This window comes from Bombus affinis, chromosome 11 (assembly GCF_024516045.1).
Source record: "Bombus affinis isolate iyBomAffi1 chromosome 11, iyBomAffi1.2, whole genome shotgun sequence".
Lineage (NCBI taxonomy): Eukaryota > Metazoa > Arthropoda > Insecta > Hymenoptera > Apidae > Bombus > Bombus affinis.
Genome location: NC_066354.1, coordinates 1,265,762 through 1,284,037, shown reverse-complemented (window position 1 = coordinate 1,284,037; position 18,276 = coordinate 1,265,762). Strand labels below are relative to the sequence as shown.

Sequence of the window (18,276 nt, the reverse complement as noted above, 5' to 3'; positions counted from 1 at the left end):
AATTAATATTATGTCGAGTGCAACATCGAAACTTCTTACAGGAGTGTTAGTTATTACCAACATTTAATCAGTGCCGTTGTCCGATTATGACATTTTTAAACCTGTTTATCTGTAAATTCGGCAACTATTACTTAAAAATATCTGTACGTGCATCTCATAGTTTTTAGTGAAACACATACATCCTGCTTTTCTATTTTTTCAGTTTTACGTAATGGGATAATATTTCTAAAATATTTGTTCAATCTTTTTCGACCCTATAATGAAAAAAATAGGCACATCCCCTTCTTGAATTTAGCGATCTAGATACATGAACTTTTTTTACAGTTTGTATCTGCCGCCATTTCGCTTTTTTCAGTATTCTACATAGCGTACAATACTCCTGTGGCGGACGCGAATCAATTGAGAGCTATTAAGTCAAAATCGGTTAAGTTAGGGGCACAAATAAACTAACATACATACATACATACATACGTACATTAAGGCCAAACACAATACCTCTCTCCCAACATAGTCTGACAAAAATATCTGCATTCTCCCATTTACAAATCCTCGAACCATCAAACTAGAATCCTTTTCAATGAATAAAATTTCCGATGAAATAGTCTTCATCAGAGGCCTATCCAATCTCAAACAGGAAAAAAAGTTTCGTCGGCGAAATTCGGCCAAAAGCGACAGTAGAATCGCACGAGGGGAAAAAAAGAAAGGGGGAGGGCCGGCACTCGAAAGCCGTACGAACGCACAAACCAGGCAGTCGCGGATAGGTAGTCTGGTGGAAGATCGCGAATTATACAACGATTTTCTACAGCTACGTGAACCAGATTGTTCTGTATTTGATTGCAGGGGTTGTTTGCGAGGATTACGTTCCTTGAACCGTTGTTCGTTGGCGGCCCCGGAAACACAACCGGCCTCGAGCGACTTCCGGTGAGGATCGGATTTAAGGGTTGCATCCGGCATCTGGAAGCCAATGAATACCGCTATCGTTTCCCCCTTGCGCCGCAGGGAGACGCGGTGAATGGTTTCGACATTGGTGAGTACAACTTACTAATTAAACGGACCTTCTACTTTCTCCGAGTAACAACCTGTTCTTTCATACGCACCTGCTCTTCGAATCTGCAAATATTCGTGTCCGAGATTAGCTTCGCGACGAATATTTTTCGGATGTTTTCGAGCAGACAGCTAGAAATGTTTCGCGCTCGATTTTAAGAAGAGAAACGAAATTTATTTTATTATGTCGCTATCGTATAATATGTTTGATATTATAGTAAATTTGAATTTTTAAATTGAATATCGCTCGATGACTGTAGTAATTGAATGTGAAAGACACATTTTAAAATCAAGGTTTTCGTTGAAACGAATATTGTTTTTTAATTGGAACCTACTATCGATCATCTATTTATTTAACGTAACTCTTTGACTGCAAAAGTTTCAATTGTTTTAGTCAATGAACGATTGTATACTGTAGCAGAGATGCTATAGAATTTTCTCAGGGTTTTCAAAAAGCTGAAACGATTAAAAAATATGGATTTAAACTAAATTTGTCTGCAGCAGATTAATAATTTAATCTAATTTATTCCATTCACTGTACAAGTTTCCAATGTTTAACTTAATATTAACTAATATTAGTTAGTTAACTTTAATTTTGGTGATTTTATTTAAATATTATTAATATGATACGATAGAAACATCTATGAGTATCCCAGAATTTGTTCAGCTTTTTTGAAAGTATAAGAAAATTAACAAATTAGCTTTGGACCAGATTTATGTAGTATCGTGGACGAAAGGTCTAAGAAATATGGGGCAAACTACAAACAATGTCGCGAGAAAGCCTAAGTGCTGACAGGCCCATCGTCGGTGTATCGTCGGCCTTTCAATCGAATAGTTACGCGGAAAAGGCCTGCGTGACCCTGGCCACGAGCGGTTGCGGTACACGTGCGTGATGGGGCTAAGAGAAAAGAGAAAGGGATGCTAAGGGAGAAAGACGAATTAACAGTCAGTGTGAGTCGAGAAGTCAGAGAGTGCGAATTGCGTTGTCGAGAGAGTGTGGTCCGCGTGAGAGAGAGCGTTGGAACCGTAGTGACGAGAGTTGCAAATTAACTATTTAGTTGTCTTAATTATAGTGCGTTATTGTATTTAGTTCGCGTTAAACAACCATCGTTTCCTGTTTAACCAACATCTCTTTAACCCATTTTATATAGACTAATTGTAGTAAGTTCCTACATTTGTTTAAAGTCTGTTTATCTCTCAAGTCTCTTTTACTGTGAAAAAGAACATAAAATCGTCACTAAAACGTGATACTAAACTTCTCCGAGTATCTGCTTCCTGAAAGATCAATTTTTCACAGTCCGATCCTTCCACACGCGCGTATACGACTTCTAACACGCAAAGCAGTCGATCAGAACGAAGTGTCGATTAAAGTTGCTGCGTTTTCTTATCTGAAACCACGGAGGTCGAGACCGTTCTATCGACTGTCAAATCTCTATTGAACCTGTTCGAAGGAAATACGTGTAATCTCTTGAAGCGTAACCTCTCGAAAGATAGCTTTTAAGAACGATTCTGGGTTTCTGTACGAACGATATACGTACTACCGCTTCGTCGTGCACGTCTCTATTCTCGAACAGAATACAGAAAGCATCAAAGGATCAAATTCCCTGAGAATCGGTACATTTTTTGGTGCTCTACTGTCCACTAGTTTAGGTCCTTCGTGAATTCTAAAACATGCGGCTTCACCAGAAAACGCATCAAAGAGAGAGGATTCTTTGGATGATATCAAAGCAAATCGTTCGGACGTCTCCATTCGTTTCGCGAGTACTTGCTGGTAAAATATTTCCTTGTACCTTCGGGAAAGGGAGCCATTTTGACATTTTGTTTTCGTACATTTTGAGAGCATCAGTTGGGATTTACTGCATCGTAGGTGGTTTTATATTGGAAATTTCTATTATAACGACCTTTCTCCTTGCTTACCTTTTGGAAGAATTTACGTTTTGGTTGATACGTATGAAATGTAGCTTTTTTCAAAAGTAAAACTTGAAATTAAATTTTGTGAAATTTGTACCAACTAAAGGAACAATTACCGAAATCGTTAAAGAATTGTTATGGTTCCTTTAAAATTAATTTGTACTTTAAAAAATCGTAGGATAACTAGTTTAATTAAAACGAGTCATCAAAATTCTCAACATAAATTTTAGAATCAATTCTGTTGATATAAAAGAACAAAAATTTCTTTTTACATTTCCAAACAATATTCGATATATGTTTTCCGTTTCTCAGAAGAGAATTCAAATCTATAGATCGATGTTTGTCATAAAATTTTATATGGTTAATATTATCTATTGATTGCTTTCTTTTTGAGAAATAGACCAGCAAAATTGTTCGATCAACTTAATACATAGAATAAAATATACGATCTGGTATCGATAAATCCAAGCGAAATAACGATATAAATGTCACAATGTGAAACTACTTTAACGGATTAACTTGTGGTGATTCGTAATTCCAAGCGAGCAATAATCGCGACGATAAAACAATGCGGCCCATAATTAGGCGTACTGAAGCTACATTTTGTTTGGCTGTAGGAAGCCGCACGATATCGGCTGCTCGAATTAGCTCCTATGTCGGCGAACATACAACAGGTGTCACATGAATTTAGTTAGAAAATCCTCCAACGTTCGCTGTATACGATCTCCCGATTTGCCAGGAAATATCTTCTTTCCATTGTTTCAGTTTTTCCTCTGTACTTAATGAAATATCGGTATTAATTGAATTTCAAAAACTACGAAATATATTTTGATAAATCATAATTTATTTTCGAAAAGGAAATATGACGATGTTCGAGTTCCAGCAATCTATTGATTAACCACGCTTACTTCTAATTCGATACGAGTAATCTGGAATAGCGAAACTCAGTATAATCTCAAGCCTAACTGACTTAACGTTAACGGATGAATGTGACAAATGACGAATTCTGAAGTAATCAAATTTCACAGTCTCGAAATTAACTAAATCCCCTAAGATATTGAATTATAGTATTGAATTCTATATTGAATTGTATATTGAATTTGTAAATAAAAATCCAATACTTGACATCGAGTTCTTCCATTCTTGAATTAACTGTATCAATATTCGATATCTGTAATCCTATATACATATAATGTTCAATTCTCGGATAATTCAAGGATCGATTCTTAAGTCTGAAAATCGAGACTCGATTTTCCACGTCCTAAACTACCACTCTTCTTCTGTAAATCTTCAATGTTCTAAATAATCCTTTCTTATAATCGTGTCTATTTCTAACGCTTGAAATCGTTCTTCTTCTCTCACTGTCCGTCTGTGAACTGACTGTTTGGCAAATCGGTTGTTCGTAACGACAAATAAGGTCGCATTGTCTGTTAAACAGAGAAAGTCCCTTTGTTTATCCGCGTTTGAACTCTTAGGCAGTTTATATACATATATTGTACATAACTATACGCTGCCGAAATGATTTTGTTATTTTCCATACGAATATCCAAAATCACTACAATCCTTCATTATCGTACTTTACACATTTTTCTCTTCTCATAGATTATAGATTAACGTAAAACGAACATCGTACTTTCGATTTCGGGGAGGCTAAAAAATACAAGGTTGCTCTGAAACGCGATAATCATCGAACGTACAAATGACCAAATTCTTTCGTCCTTTTATAGCCATTAGATAACGCAACACCAGCGACCGTTATGTCGGCTGAGAATTCGTTGAACGAAATTCTACACGGTATCTCCCGTGTGCATTTACGATGTCGGCTAATTAGTTAATGATCAAAGCCAAGACAAGAGAGCGTACGATGACGTCATGTTGTGAATCGAGGGCTAGCGTTAATTATCAAGTGTTGATCAATTATCCCTGTGATCGTTTCGCGTGGTATCGAGATTTCTTCGACAACGAATGGCTTGTCATCACGCCACCGTTTTTATTACATGTGAAATTAACCTACGCTATGAGGGTCCATCATCGCGGGAGAGTAATTAGGTGATAATTATCGTGCGCTCGTCAGAGATAGCGACTCCTTGCTTAATTTGATTTTAGTTACATAGTAAAATTTGTTTATTTTGCTTTGTACATAGTTGATATAATTTAGTTAGAATATTTAGTATATTCAGTAAACAAATTTTGCAGTAAAAGTAATTTTCTAGCAAATTAGTAAATAGATAAATTTGGTATAATATCTATCGATGTGGTATATAATATATTTTGTAGAATTTAATTATAACGTTGTTGATAAACGAGTCATTTGAAACGATTTTATCCTTTGTTATTATCATCGCTAAGTTACAGATTTTTACGAAAGTGTCAAATTTATCATTGGTTGAAAAATTGCTTCGAATCGTCTGTTAATCAGTATGTAATAAGAACGTGACAAAAATAACATTACTACAAATAGATCAAATATATATACGTTTATAACATTTAGGGAATGTATGTTTTAAAATGAATCAAATTGGATAATGGAAGAAGATTAATCAAGACAGGAGTTTCTTCTTTTAACTGTTAACTTTATTTCGAACTCTATTTCTAGAGAAACGGGGTTCCTTAACCTTTCAACAGTTCAATACGATTATAGATAGTTGGGTTATATCCTATTGAGTATGTCTTAAAATATACTGTATGAAAAGACAATTTGAATCGTAATCAATTTTTCATAGCGTTTATCGTTGCTTCTAATCGGACAGAGATTCAAAATCCCTTGCATCGTGCTACGCTCTTTCGCTCTCAATACAACATTAAACCTTGAATAAGAATTATAACGTAGTATTAATAAAATCATTATAACGTAATAAAGCTAATACATATCAAAATTCAGATACGAATTTAAAAATGTTCATCGGTTTCTATGCAAATTTAAATCCAAGATCATAGTATAAATACGTTACAGAATTCCTTAAAGAAGAAATTTCACAAAAACGAAAGTAAAACGATCTTCACAAACGACATTTCAATTAAACTAGAAAAATCGAGTTCTCGGAGGGAAGTTTATAAAAATTTCAAAAAGACTCGTCGCCAAAGGAATGATAAAATTGTAAAATACAAGAAGCGTAATACAGACTCGTGAAAGGGGCGTTCGATAAAGCAAAAGTTTTCGTGGAATAAACTCGTTTCGAGAGCAGTTAGCCGAATTACCCTTTTCGTCCGATATATGTATGAACGAAATATAATTCAAACAGAGAAATGGCAGTAGTAAAAGGAAAGCAGAGGAAACGTGACTGGTACGAATTACGCTATAATGGATGAGTTAGACGATTTTTAGCAGGAACCTGTTCGAAGGCGAAGAATCGTGATTGTTCGAACCAGGGCAATAGAAATCGCGCAAATCGAAGTTTCTCAATTTACCAGACGCTATTCGCCATACTATTTTTTTCTTTTCTCTCTCGACGTGTTCCTTTTTCTCGCGTTTATCCTCAAGGAAACGAAATTTCCTTTGCATTAGTAAGTATAGACGAATGAAGTAGACTTAAGGAGTTCGAAGCGTAGACGCGATACGTTATCGATGGGAGTGGCTGAAACACGCGTGAAATTTTAAACAGATGGAAGCGGCAGAAGTTTTTCTTCCCTGGTCTGCAACCGGCTTCGATTTATTCGCTCGAATAAAACACTTGAAAAACGGATCAGCGCGAGAAAACACGCTTTGTCTGTTGTGTACACTATGTTGTTTTGCCTCATTTGTAATTCGAGAAGTGGTAATTGGTCATAATTTAAAAAAAATTAAATCGACATAGTATGTTGATGTGGAATGCGTGCGAAAATAAAAATTACAATTAAAAAAATAAAAATTAGTGAAACGTACTAGACAAAATTTATCTTTTGAAGGAACTTATATTTTTGGTAACAAAAATCTAGGAATTTACAATTAGTAAACTGGGTAAATGTATAACAATTCTAATTTTTATAGATACTGGTAAAAAAATGAAACTTGAATAAAAGTATGTTTTATTTCTTAGATACTGTGACATGTATTTTGTCTTTTATATTTGATACATTTTTGCGTTTATACTCATTCATATCTAATCTTGTGTATATTTAAATTTAGTATAAACGTATAAATCCGCAATTTAATAAATATTCGTTAATTTATAATTAGATTAACGAAAATCTAATCGTCTTTGAAGATCGAAATTCGTTGTAATTTTTTCCGATTTTAATACGGAAAGAATTTTCTGCATCTAATAAGTACAAATGAGAAAACAAAATTTAAAGAAGGTGATTTTTTAACAAAAGATTTTTCATCGTTGATAGTTTGATGAAATGGAATCTGACAAATTTGTGCAAAAGATAAATTAATATAGGCGAGATATTTATTCGGAGAATTTTGTACCGTTGGATATTTATCTAGCAACTCGGCTCCGTTCTCTCGACAAAGAAACTTTCCCTCCACCTATAATTTTTCGAATGTATACCTTTTATTATTTCCATCCATATCGCGTCATTGATCTCGAAACACCAAGTTTGAGAAGATTCTCCGAACAATTTCTCTTTCCCTTTTTTTTCTGGCATGCTTCGGGAAGTTCCGAGACGTTATTAAGTAAAGTTATACCAGAAAGATAAAAGATTCGCCGGGGAAAAAAGAATAACTCAAATCTTCCTAGATATCTGATTAGATGACTGAATGAGAAGAACTGCCGTGTCTATATGGTATCTACTTTGCATGAGAGATAATAAGAAAAGGGATAAATGACTGGTACGTAGGAAGAAAACAGGTATTTTATAATAAAAGTCAGAAATTTTCTTGCAACCTGTCTCGACCTCGTGTTTTTCTAGATATGAATCTTTACCCTTTTCGTGTCGCTATTTATATACTGAGAATACATTTACAATTTAAATGCTAATGCTTCTAAGTCAGTTTATTCGTTAATAAAATACAATAAAATGAAGTACATAATTTAAAATAACAAAATTTTATCTACAATTAATTATTTAATATATTTAAACTATAAGTATACAATAAGAATTTTTGATAACAAAAATTATAAAAATAAATTGCATAAGAATATACTCATACACACAGTTTATTAACAATCGCATATTAAAAATAAATAATCAAAGATATACTACCGCATAAGGAATTGACGCGATATAGTCACATACATAGTACATGGAGCTTATGTACCTTATCAAAGAGTAGTGAATTGACTTGAGTGTGAAGATACCACGGAGCACTTGAGGATAACCAGGCGTTATTCCATGTTAAAAATCACTTGCCGGAGCTTCACGGAAGCAGTGAGTAGTCACACTGGCACTTTTCACGAGGGTTCGAATCCATTTCTACGTCTTCGATTTTTACCGAGCATCAAAGAGTCGAAGATGGTTCAACAACTTCAAAGTAACGTTATCAACTGCCTCTCAACATAGTGTCTGCCGTGGACGACGTCCTTCACCCTACGTTACCTACAATGATCTGTCGAAAGTGGTCTTTTCCCAAAATTGATTCTGACGACTATTACTTGACTACCGTGAACTTTTTTTCTGGAAACGTATTTGTTCCAACTATTCCTGTGGGCGATAATATCCAGAAAACAATGATAGGAAATGTACTGTTAGCTGTACGAATCTCCGAAACATTTCTAAGGAAGAAAAGTGCTTAACGGAATAAAGATTACAACAATAAAAGAGTACATATGGAAGAAGGAAAAATTGCGATACTAAAAAAAGGCAGTTATAAGAGCTTGATATAATAAAATAGATATTCGAAAAGAGACCACGAGAAACAAACAAAAAACACAGCATGAAGATTTAAAAATAGAATCACAGGAAGAAACAAGTATAGGATAGCTAAAAAAAAGGTGCACTAATGAAGTAAATAAAGATCACCAAAAACAGAAGATTACCAGAAAAAAGGGAAGAATTCTATACAAAAGACGTGAGAACAGTTTCAGGTACAGAGATATCGGAAACGATGTACCATACAACATATATGACCACGAAAAAGGAAGTGTGTCTGAAAATAAAATATGGAATTTACAGTATTCTACAAGATATTAAAGTAAACAAAGAAAGACCTTTAAATTCCTAGAATATTCTGCCCTTCTAAAAAAAGCTCGAAAGTACTAGGAGTCTAGTTATGTTGTATCTAATATTAATTTGATACAAAATTATACGCGAACTCTCCAAACATCAATGCCATAGATTATAATATACCTACATATATACTTACTGACAGAAGTTAAGAGACATTACGATCGCTTGAAAATTACTATATATATTTTATTTTCTGAGATACATTGAATAAAATTAAAAATAGTATAAGGAAATAACAGTCTATACATGAGATGACAATATGTTTTCTTTCGATTATATTCATGTAAAATCTACAATTAATATTGAATCGTATGAACAAAATAAAAATTTGTGACGAAAGTTAAAAAAAGCTAAATAAAAGATAACCTAATAAAATTTTGAATAACAACAAGACGTTAAATAACCTTACAATCCTTAAATTCGATGACTACATGGCATTTGCGTGCCATGGATTCAACTAATCGAACACAAAACGCAATCCATATTTCACACCATATTTTTGTAATTTTATGCATTAACTCTCCTTTATTTGTATATGATTGAACTCCCAATGGACGTCTAACATGATCCCATAAATGTTCAATTCGGTTCAAGTCAGGAGATTGACTTGATCGCTTAATCATATTAACATTTTGTTCTAGAAGAAACGTCTTAATTAATTCAGTGGGACGTTCCAGGTCGCTATCGCGTCGAAATGACCACCGTGGCATTTTCTCGTTTGTAAATGGCAATATGCGAGATAGTAGAATATTGAAATACTCGAATCCATCCATAGTTTCTTTCATTTGCATTAGCGTACCAGAATCATTACGTGAGAAACGATCCCACGCTATTACGTTATTACCGTCAAATTTCACAGTTCGTTTTAGGTATCTAACATTAAAATTGATTGCATGTTCATGTATGAACTGTTACCTCTTTGTGGTATTTTTAATTCCAAACAATGTATCTGAGAAGATAGAAAAAATACAATAATTTTCAAGCGATTATTATGTTTCTTGACTTTTGTCAGTAAGTGTATATATATCGGAAGAAAAAAAAAAACATAGAACTAGAATGAAATCCACTACCGTTATCGATAGTCCGTACATTCGAACTTTAAACCAGCAACTTCGAACCAGTGAACTTGAGAGAGGAAACTCGTCGCGGAAGTTGCTAGTTCCCGTTATTAAGCGGAATCGCGCAGACAAAAGGAGTTTTTCGGGGACGAGAAAAAAGTAATCCGGAGGAGCTGTTGGAGAATTTTCGATCGATCCCAATTTAACCATTTTCACGTGGATGCGTGAGTGTCAGTGTATAACTGAATCAGGTGAACAACCGAACCGAAAGTGTCTTTCCAATGGCGTCTCCAACACGGCAAGCCTTGCATTCGTTCATATTGATCGCCATCTTAAGGAGGAACGAATCGAAGAAATAGCTACTCAACACAGGGAACGTTACTTTAAGACCAGAAACTTAACTTTAATTTCCAGGAAATCAAGTTATTTCGAAAGTAATCGTTTCCACGTCGTTGTGTCCACTTCAACTTCTCGAATACCCGGAAACGAATCAAATATGTACCGACTTTTCCCAGAAAGCTTCGACTCTTTTAACTTGCAGATTACACGGCGACTTCGAAATTTTTAGCTTTGAAAACAATCGTTCCTGTTGGGTATCGTAATTTCGATATCGATTACGCTGGCCCTTTGGAACGCTTATACCTTCCATGGTTCCACTTTTTTGTTATCTTGTATAGTTATTTCTTTGATCTCCACATGGTCAAATCTGTTTTTAGACGGAACTTTATTCCGCTGTATTGGATGTAAACGTTGGAAGAATAATTTCAGGAAAATTCAATATATAAATATGATATGTATAATAGGATCAGAAATTCAAAATATACGCATTATATAAAATACGTATAAGATGTCAGGATGTCGCGCTATTTAGAGGAGAAAGGAGCAGCGGGGAACCAAAGCATTGTAACTAGAGCGAGGTGTGAAACCGTGGAAAAGAGGAACAGGTGGATGGAACAGGAATGTTAAATCTGTGAAAGAAATATTAAGACGTTAGAACGTTTGGTAGAAGACTGCATAGAAGCAGAAAGAATAAACACAAGTCTGGAAAAGATTCCAAGGGATAAAAGATTGGAGCAGGTGGTGGAATGGTTAAGAAATGATAGAAAGAATAAGAGAGGAAAAATGTAAGGGACGAAATGGTGGAAGAAATATCAAAGATTAAAGTGTGCAATAAGCAGACATTTAGTAGTACGACTGGCGAAAGTAATAGTTTCAGGATAGGAAGAACTTCCAGCGTAGACTCTTAGACTCTTAGTATGTGGTATCTAGGTTAAGGATAGCATAAAAATGAAACCGAGTGAGAAGACCGGATGAGAAAGTGCGAAATTAGAAAAATTGCAACGAAGTCGAATTTCCTGACCACGAAGGCAAAATGAAATAAATTATTATTATTATTATTTTGCATGTATATAATTGTATTATGCGTTAATTGTATCGTAATTGTATTGTAATATTCGTAATATTCGTAATATATATTTGCAATTTTGTACGTAATCAAAATACATTGTATATATGTATATAGCTTTTACAAACAATAAATGATATTTGGTATATTATAATTATGGCACAGTTAGAAGTTAGGCTCCATATGGATCGATTAAAGAGAAGTCTGCTACAGATTGTATTTTTTAATCGTCAAAGAATTTTAGAGAATTTTATACGATCATCGTTTATAAGATTCGCCAAATTATTTTTACCTGAGTGTGAAATACTCTTAGAACTTTCCACAACTTATTCGCTGTTTCCTTATTCATTGCTAAATTACGTCATGCGAATTTTGGAAACCGAAATGCAACAAACCCAGCGCGATTGAAATCCTGCCACGAGCGCGCAGAACATCATCAATATTTTCTCGTTTCGTCGATTGAAAAATCGACAAGCGAAGCATCGATTTTTCAAGAGTCCTCGGGTTTAGTCCCGGCCGCAACCCGGCTCTCGAATAGAACAAAAAACAAAAAGAAGAAAGAAAAAAGGAAGGGAAAAAGACGGGAAAGAAAGCCCCTCTTTCATTCGTCTGAAATTTCCGATAGAGTCGACGAACGAGCGTGGCGGAAGATAATTTCGCAGACATCTCACCAGTTTCCGTTTCCTACCGTCGTCAGAATAGATAGAAAACGAGATAGAACGAGATCGGATAGCAACAGAAAATGATAGTAGCAAAGGAGTATTTTCGTCAAATATTTACGTCGGCGATACTATCGACGCGTACACGCGAAAAGTCAAAAGAGTGAACTGGCCGATATTTTCCGACCGCGTAATATACAAACAGAGCCCTGCTATTCACGTCGATTTTATCGAAGATTTCTTGCGCTGCATACGCGATTCCGCGGTCGTATTCATAGTTGTTGACGTACTCGATCCATTGATCCGTTTGATTTATTGTCGTTGCAGAGGAGTGTACGGCGGACAGATGCAGCAAGGTGCCCTGTTCCCATGGCGGTAAGTGCCTGGCTACTGGAGGCGACACAGCTGTATGTCTCTGCCCCCTCGGATACACCGGCGATCTTTGCGAGACCAGAGTGGATCTTCAGGTAAATTTTCCCGGACCTACAAGAACTGTACGGGAACTATAGGAAAAGAACATGATATGTCATATTTCCTATTTTCTACAAGCCTACCTATTTCGAAACTCGGTATGTCGTCGATCGATATCACGTTATCACAATTGTCTTTTTATTTGATTTTGAAATTACACATGTGCCTCTTTCATCCTATCCTAAGATATTAAAATATCTTTTGTCTTAGTAATTATAACTGTAACTTCTAGGAAACATGATTCATTTCTCAAGTATTTTTAAAAGCTTGGCATTTTTTAATTTAACAGGTTGTTTCCATTATCAGTTATATTATATTAATATCCTTCTTTGTTCGTTTAATTGTAAAACGATATTGAAATCAGAAAACCGATAATAATGTACTTGTCACGTTTATCAACTGCGGTCTTCGTATATGTATATTGATTTGCTGATTTTGAATTACATAGGTAAAAATGTATTCGATGGAAGAGTTCTCTAGCTATCTAAGTAAAAAATAATTAGAAGATGGCTAATATTATAAATCGTTCTGTTATACTAATCAAGCGAATTGGTATATATATAGGAATGATCATTCGTAGAAATGTAAGTTATGAAAAAATGTCAAGTATTTGAAATGTATCCATTGATTTTATGTTATATTAAGTATTGTTGAGATTACTGCACAAAGATATACAACTTTAGCTACCTTCATACGAAGTAATCAGTATCGAGATCAAACTCAAAATTGGTTTATAACAAATAAACACATTAAAATTATACCTGTAGAAAGGACTTAGATCAATAGTCACGTACAATGACACGAAGATTCTCAATCTAAAACGTTCGTACACATTCGATTACTGTGGACTATCATTTTTAATGTCAGAACGTCTAGGAAATCGATAACAAAACTCAAACTTGTCGAAAGTACACTCTTAGAAAAATGTTAAAGTGTATTCTTAAAGATACATCAGGACACAGAAAGATGATTAAATCCGACTTAATGTAACACGAAAAGAACGTTTTTATATAAGATTTTTACATAGAATATAGGAAAGTTTATATATATATATATATATATATATATATATATATATATATATATATGTATATATATATATCGTAAGCTGTTTATTCTTCACGTTTCACATTTTTGTTATATTTTTTTAATAAGATATTTATGGACTTTTTGTTATATGATACCTCAGTGTTATTTTTAGCTATTATTTTAGAGCATACCAGTAAATTTTGAGTGAAAATCCGCGGAAATATACAAGTGTATCATGACATAAATTTCGCTTCATAAATAAAGAGTTCAGTAAAAAAAATAGCATGTGAATTTTTCCAAAAAAAAAAAAAAGAAAAAAAAAATTAAGACGATATATAAAATACTTACTAAGAAGGAAAATGATAATTCTCAAAGGTAATTTCCAAGACAGTTCTGAAGATAGTTTTCGAGGTTGAAATTTCAATTTCGGAGAATCTACAGGAGACGTTTCTAGCAGAGTTTATCTTTATCCCCAATTCTCTCTCTGGTTCTAAAAATCTTACTCATTTTTATTTCACACAATTTTCCTCCAAGACCGTAATAATAAATTCAGCTTCGTTTAATTTCAAAATTTCCAAAATCAATGAATTCAGATCCAAAGCGGAATTCAGAAATTATTTAATCGTATTAACTTCCAACCTTCAAGAGCGTCTAATACGGTGTCGGGAGTTATCGAACGCGGAAGGTGTAATAGTACCATTGGCTGAAATTACAATGTCGTAAATTTCAATGGAAACTTGTTTTCGCGAACCGATTTCGAATGTCGAAGCCATGAACGATTAACTATTATGGCTGCCACGATTTGAAATACGCCCGAAACGCTCAGGCGATTAATTAAATCTTGACCAAGCTCCCATTTCCCCGTAAACTTTACGTTTAATCCTTTATCGTGGCTCGAACCTGTGGTCGCGGATTGCGCGTGCTTTTGATAACATTTTCATGAAAAAATTCTATTGAACCTGCGCGGAGTTAAAGAGGAAACGATAGAGAGGGTGAGTTTGAATTTCGAGTGTTTGCTGATTCTGATTCATCCTGGTTGTTTACCAGCCGAGCTTTGGATTTAACTCGTTCCCCTATAACTTGTCGCGATCGATGCGATTTTGTGGAAATATCTTCTTTCTTTTTGTTTTAACGAATTAAAACGAGCTTAAGGTGTACACGGAGAGTGGAAGCGGGGAATCTGAATAGTATTGGTAGTTGTGGCGGTAGATTTATAGAGGGGAAATGAGATGAAATTACGAGAGCAAGAATTCTGTTCTTTTTTAGGTTTCGTATTGGAAATATTTATTAAAGAAACTCTTTCTCTGGCAGAAATACTCTGTATTTTTAATCATTCAGTTTAATAGTTTGCATTTGATATTAACACTTTGCTTTTCTCATGATCTTTTTCGTAAACGTGTGTGGATGGACATTGTTTATTACCTTATTACAAAGCACTGAAACTTTGTATTATACATGACTTATACTCGACAATCTACCCTTTTACAAATTAGAATCGGAATTAAAGTTTAAGAATTTAATTTTTTCATGTGCAAATATAGACTGCCTCCGTTATGGTTTATCTTAATGCCATCTTCTTAATCCGTATTCATAAAAATATAAATTTACATAAATGTCAATGATCACGCGCTTCGAAAACGCAATATCACGAACAAAAAGCGAATTAATCAATCGATACTCACTGTATTTTTGAGCTATCGCGGGGAGACGCGGTCGCGAGAATACGCGTTAACGGGAGTCGTAAATTCCCGTTACGATTATAATAATCGACACCATGAATAGTTCGATCCCCTGATTTCGGTTAAGATAATAGGGGTGGTTGTTGTGGTATAACAGTGGGATTCACAGAGTTATAAAAATATATATTTCCAACACTTTATACAATCACACAAAGTAGTAACGCCGTTGATTAAGATACAGATAACGAAGAGAAGGATTATTCTTAGATGAGAGAGTGAGAGCTATAAGGACTCTAGGCCCATGAGAGCTATAGGAGCTGTGAGAGCCGAAGTAACTCTCTGTCTTGTAGGCACTTTGAGAGCCGAAGGAAAACTCTGAGATATAGGAACGGTGAGAGCTATAGGGACTGTAGGAACTCTAGGCACCGTGAAAGCTGTAGGAAAACTTTTTTCTGATGTGATTACAGAGGAAAGCTCGGTATGAGTGTGCCCTTTGAACGAAGAACGCGGATTCGTTGCTTACATTTTTAGTTAGGAAAGTGAGGGCAATAATCCGCGATGCCGATTGGTTATGACCAATGTTGGGAAGGAAGATAGGAGGAAGAAGCCTCCTACCAACGTGGGTCCTAGGCGACATTGTTTATGGGAAAACTCGGGTTTTCCGTTAGGTAGATCTCCGCTTTTTACGTTAGGCCACTACCCGCTTTCTCCGTAATTCTTAAGAGCGCGTAATAAACCCAAGGACTTTTCTAAAAACCAGCCGAAAACACTTCTAGAATTAGAAAGTCTTTTCGGGCAGACAGATTGACTTAAACCATATGTGCGAACAATGCAGTTAGTATTTCAACTTTATGGTGGGTTCTTGGGCCTATGGAGGGTTTGCAGGGCGGCACGTAGACCGTTGGCTGTCAAGCCGTGCGGGATGGAGTGCAGATATATTGCGCGACGGAACACTCGCCTCCTTGCCTCAATTCATTCGGTAATTGGTGCAATGTTATTATGTACAGATTGCATCAACCAGATCGCATACGAACAATAGAAAAGCAGATCGGAAAGAGAAGACAAAAAGATATTCAATAAATCAGACGCGACAAAACATCGGAGAAGGAGGATCAATTTTCTCCGTGCATACCTAATGGCAGTGAAACTGCTCGAGTATCCCGGAAGTAATATCGACTGACAAGCCGATAGTAATTTTATCAGATGCAGCTCCACGCGTTTACGAGACTCGCTTTAATGCTTCCGCCACTGTTATAATCGATACATGGTGTATATATATGTCGGGTTGGCGTTAAGATTAGAGTTAGGGTTAAGGGCGTGAAACGAGTCCTTATTGGCATTAGACGTGATCATTATGCAATAGAGGAGATATTTACTAGTGCAAGTATGATTATAATAGAATTTGACAAGTAATCACGATAATTAGATACTCGAGAAGCTAATGAAAATGATCCTAGATTCAATAACGAATCCGCGGTCAACGGGATGACGAACTCTACTCTTCTTTAGCGTCTAACTTGTACTCAATGTTAATGCATGGGGCAATCACTACGTATCCGAGAGTTACTTGAATCGTCGTTGAGATCGTACGGGAAAGTAGTTCTCCATCACGGTAACGCTGTCGAGGAAAACTATGATGGGTGTGTCTAAGGGTACGAGGTCATCGGATTCGTGGAGAAAAGTCTTCGTTCGGAAAGTGAGGGAAATTGACGTTACTGTTAATTGGTCAATTTCCATGTTGGTGGTTAGAGAAGGGTGCTAGCCGCCCTTAAGAGAAAGTTGCTATCGGGTAGCGTCGTTCGTGAGAAAAATAGATTTCTCCAATTTTCCTATAGTTGGAACAAAGACTGTTTGTCGGTTTGAATGACTTTCGTTAAATAAATCTTAAGATTTATAGCGGGTCCTCGGGCTAGCTGAAAATGTACTGTGGAGACGCGTCAACATCTGGTAATCGTCTTACTCGAAGAATAGAGTCCGCGTGTGGCGAGCCACGGGATAGAAATCGTTGAAATGCTTACCGTCGTGCCCCGTCCCAAGTATTTCTTTTAAGGAGAGCTATAGAGTTACTTTATGCCTTTGTTAGACAAAACGTTCATTCCTTGACCGCGGCTACGTTCGGCGACTGGTTGTCGCCTCGAGCCCGAGCTCACTATCATAAATCTTAAATAAATACAGTCAGATCGAATGACAACAGTTTCTTAATACGGCTACGGTGGAATCTAGATTATAGTACTGAGGGGTCTTCCCAAAATTCCAAAGGGAAGGTTCCGGTTTTCTTTCATCTCCGACATATATATATATTTATGTGGCTTGCGTATAATCCTTTATATAATATTTTGTGCCTGCAAACGAAGTGGCATCTGCGGACGAGAGAACAAATATATAATACTTGGTGATGAGACCTGGAACTCTTCGAATCTGTGTATATGTATCTGGCAAAAAATTCGAATCGCTTCGGACATATGATTTAAAAGTAAAAACTGTCAAATATCTATCAATACAGTTTTGAAAGTTTTGAGAATTTAGATAGGTTTTAAAAGCTTGACGAGTAAACTGGGGATTTTTCTGTGTTTATGGAAAATTTGAAGATGTGAAAATGCACAGAATGCACGTGATATACAATAATATGTTACAAATATCCAAAGAACGGTACTCTTTTTTAATATTCAATAGGGAAACATTATTTTTATTGAAATTCCTATTTCGTAATCGTATTCATAAAAACATGAATTTGCGTAAATATCTAGCATCTACGATGGCGAGTATTCGATATTTTCTAAGCATTTTGATCTACTTTGTCCAAACGATACGATTGACATAAATTGATTGTGGGCTTTTATGCATTTTTATATTGTTATGAACGTATCTAGAGAAATGGAATTTAAATAGAAATTTGTTTCATCTGCCAAATATTATAATAAATACCCTGT

General features: G+C 35.4%; 1 protein-coding gene across 4 annotated transcripts in view; it reads left to right on the top strand.

Annotated features, from left to right (window-relative positions):
* Positions 1–18,276, top strand: part of LOC126922042 (pikachurin) — a 264,697-nt gene that overhangs the window by 211,931 nt on the left and 34,490 nt on the right. For all 4 annotated transcript variants that reach the window (XM_050734216.1, XM_050734219.1, XM_050734217.1 and 1 more), the window contains exons 8-9: positions 841–1,027; positions 12,495–12,634. In XM_050734216.1, the coding sequence (XP_050590173.1) occupies positions 841–1,027; positions 12,495–12,634 (327 nt within the window). The remainder of the gene's footprint in view (positions 1–840; positions 1,028–12,494; positions 12,635–18,276) is intronic.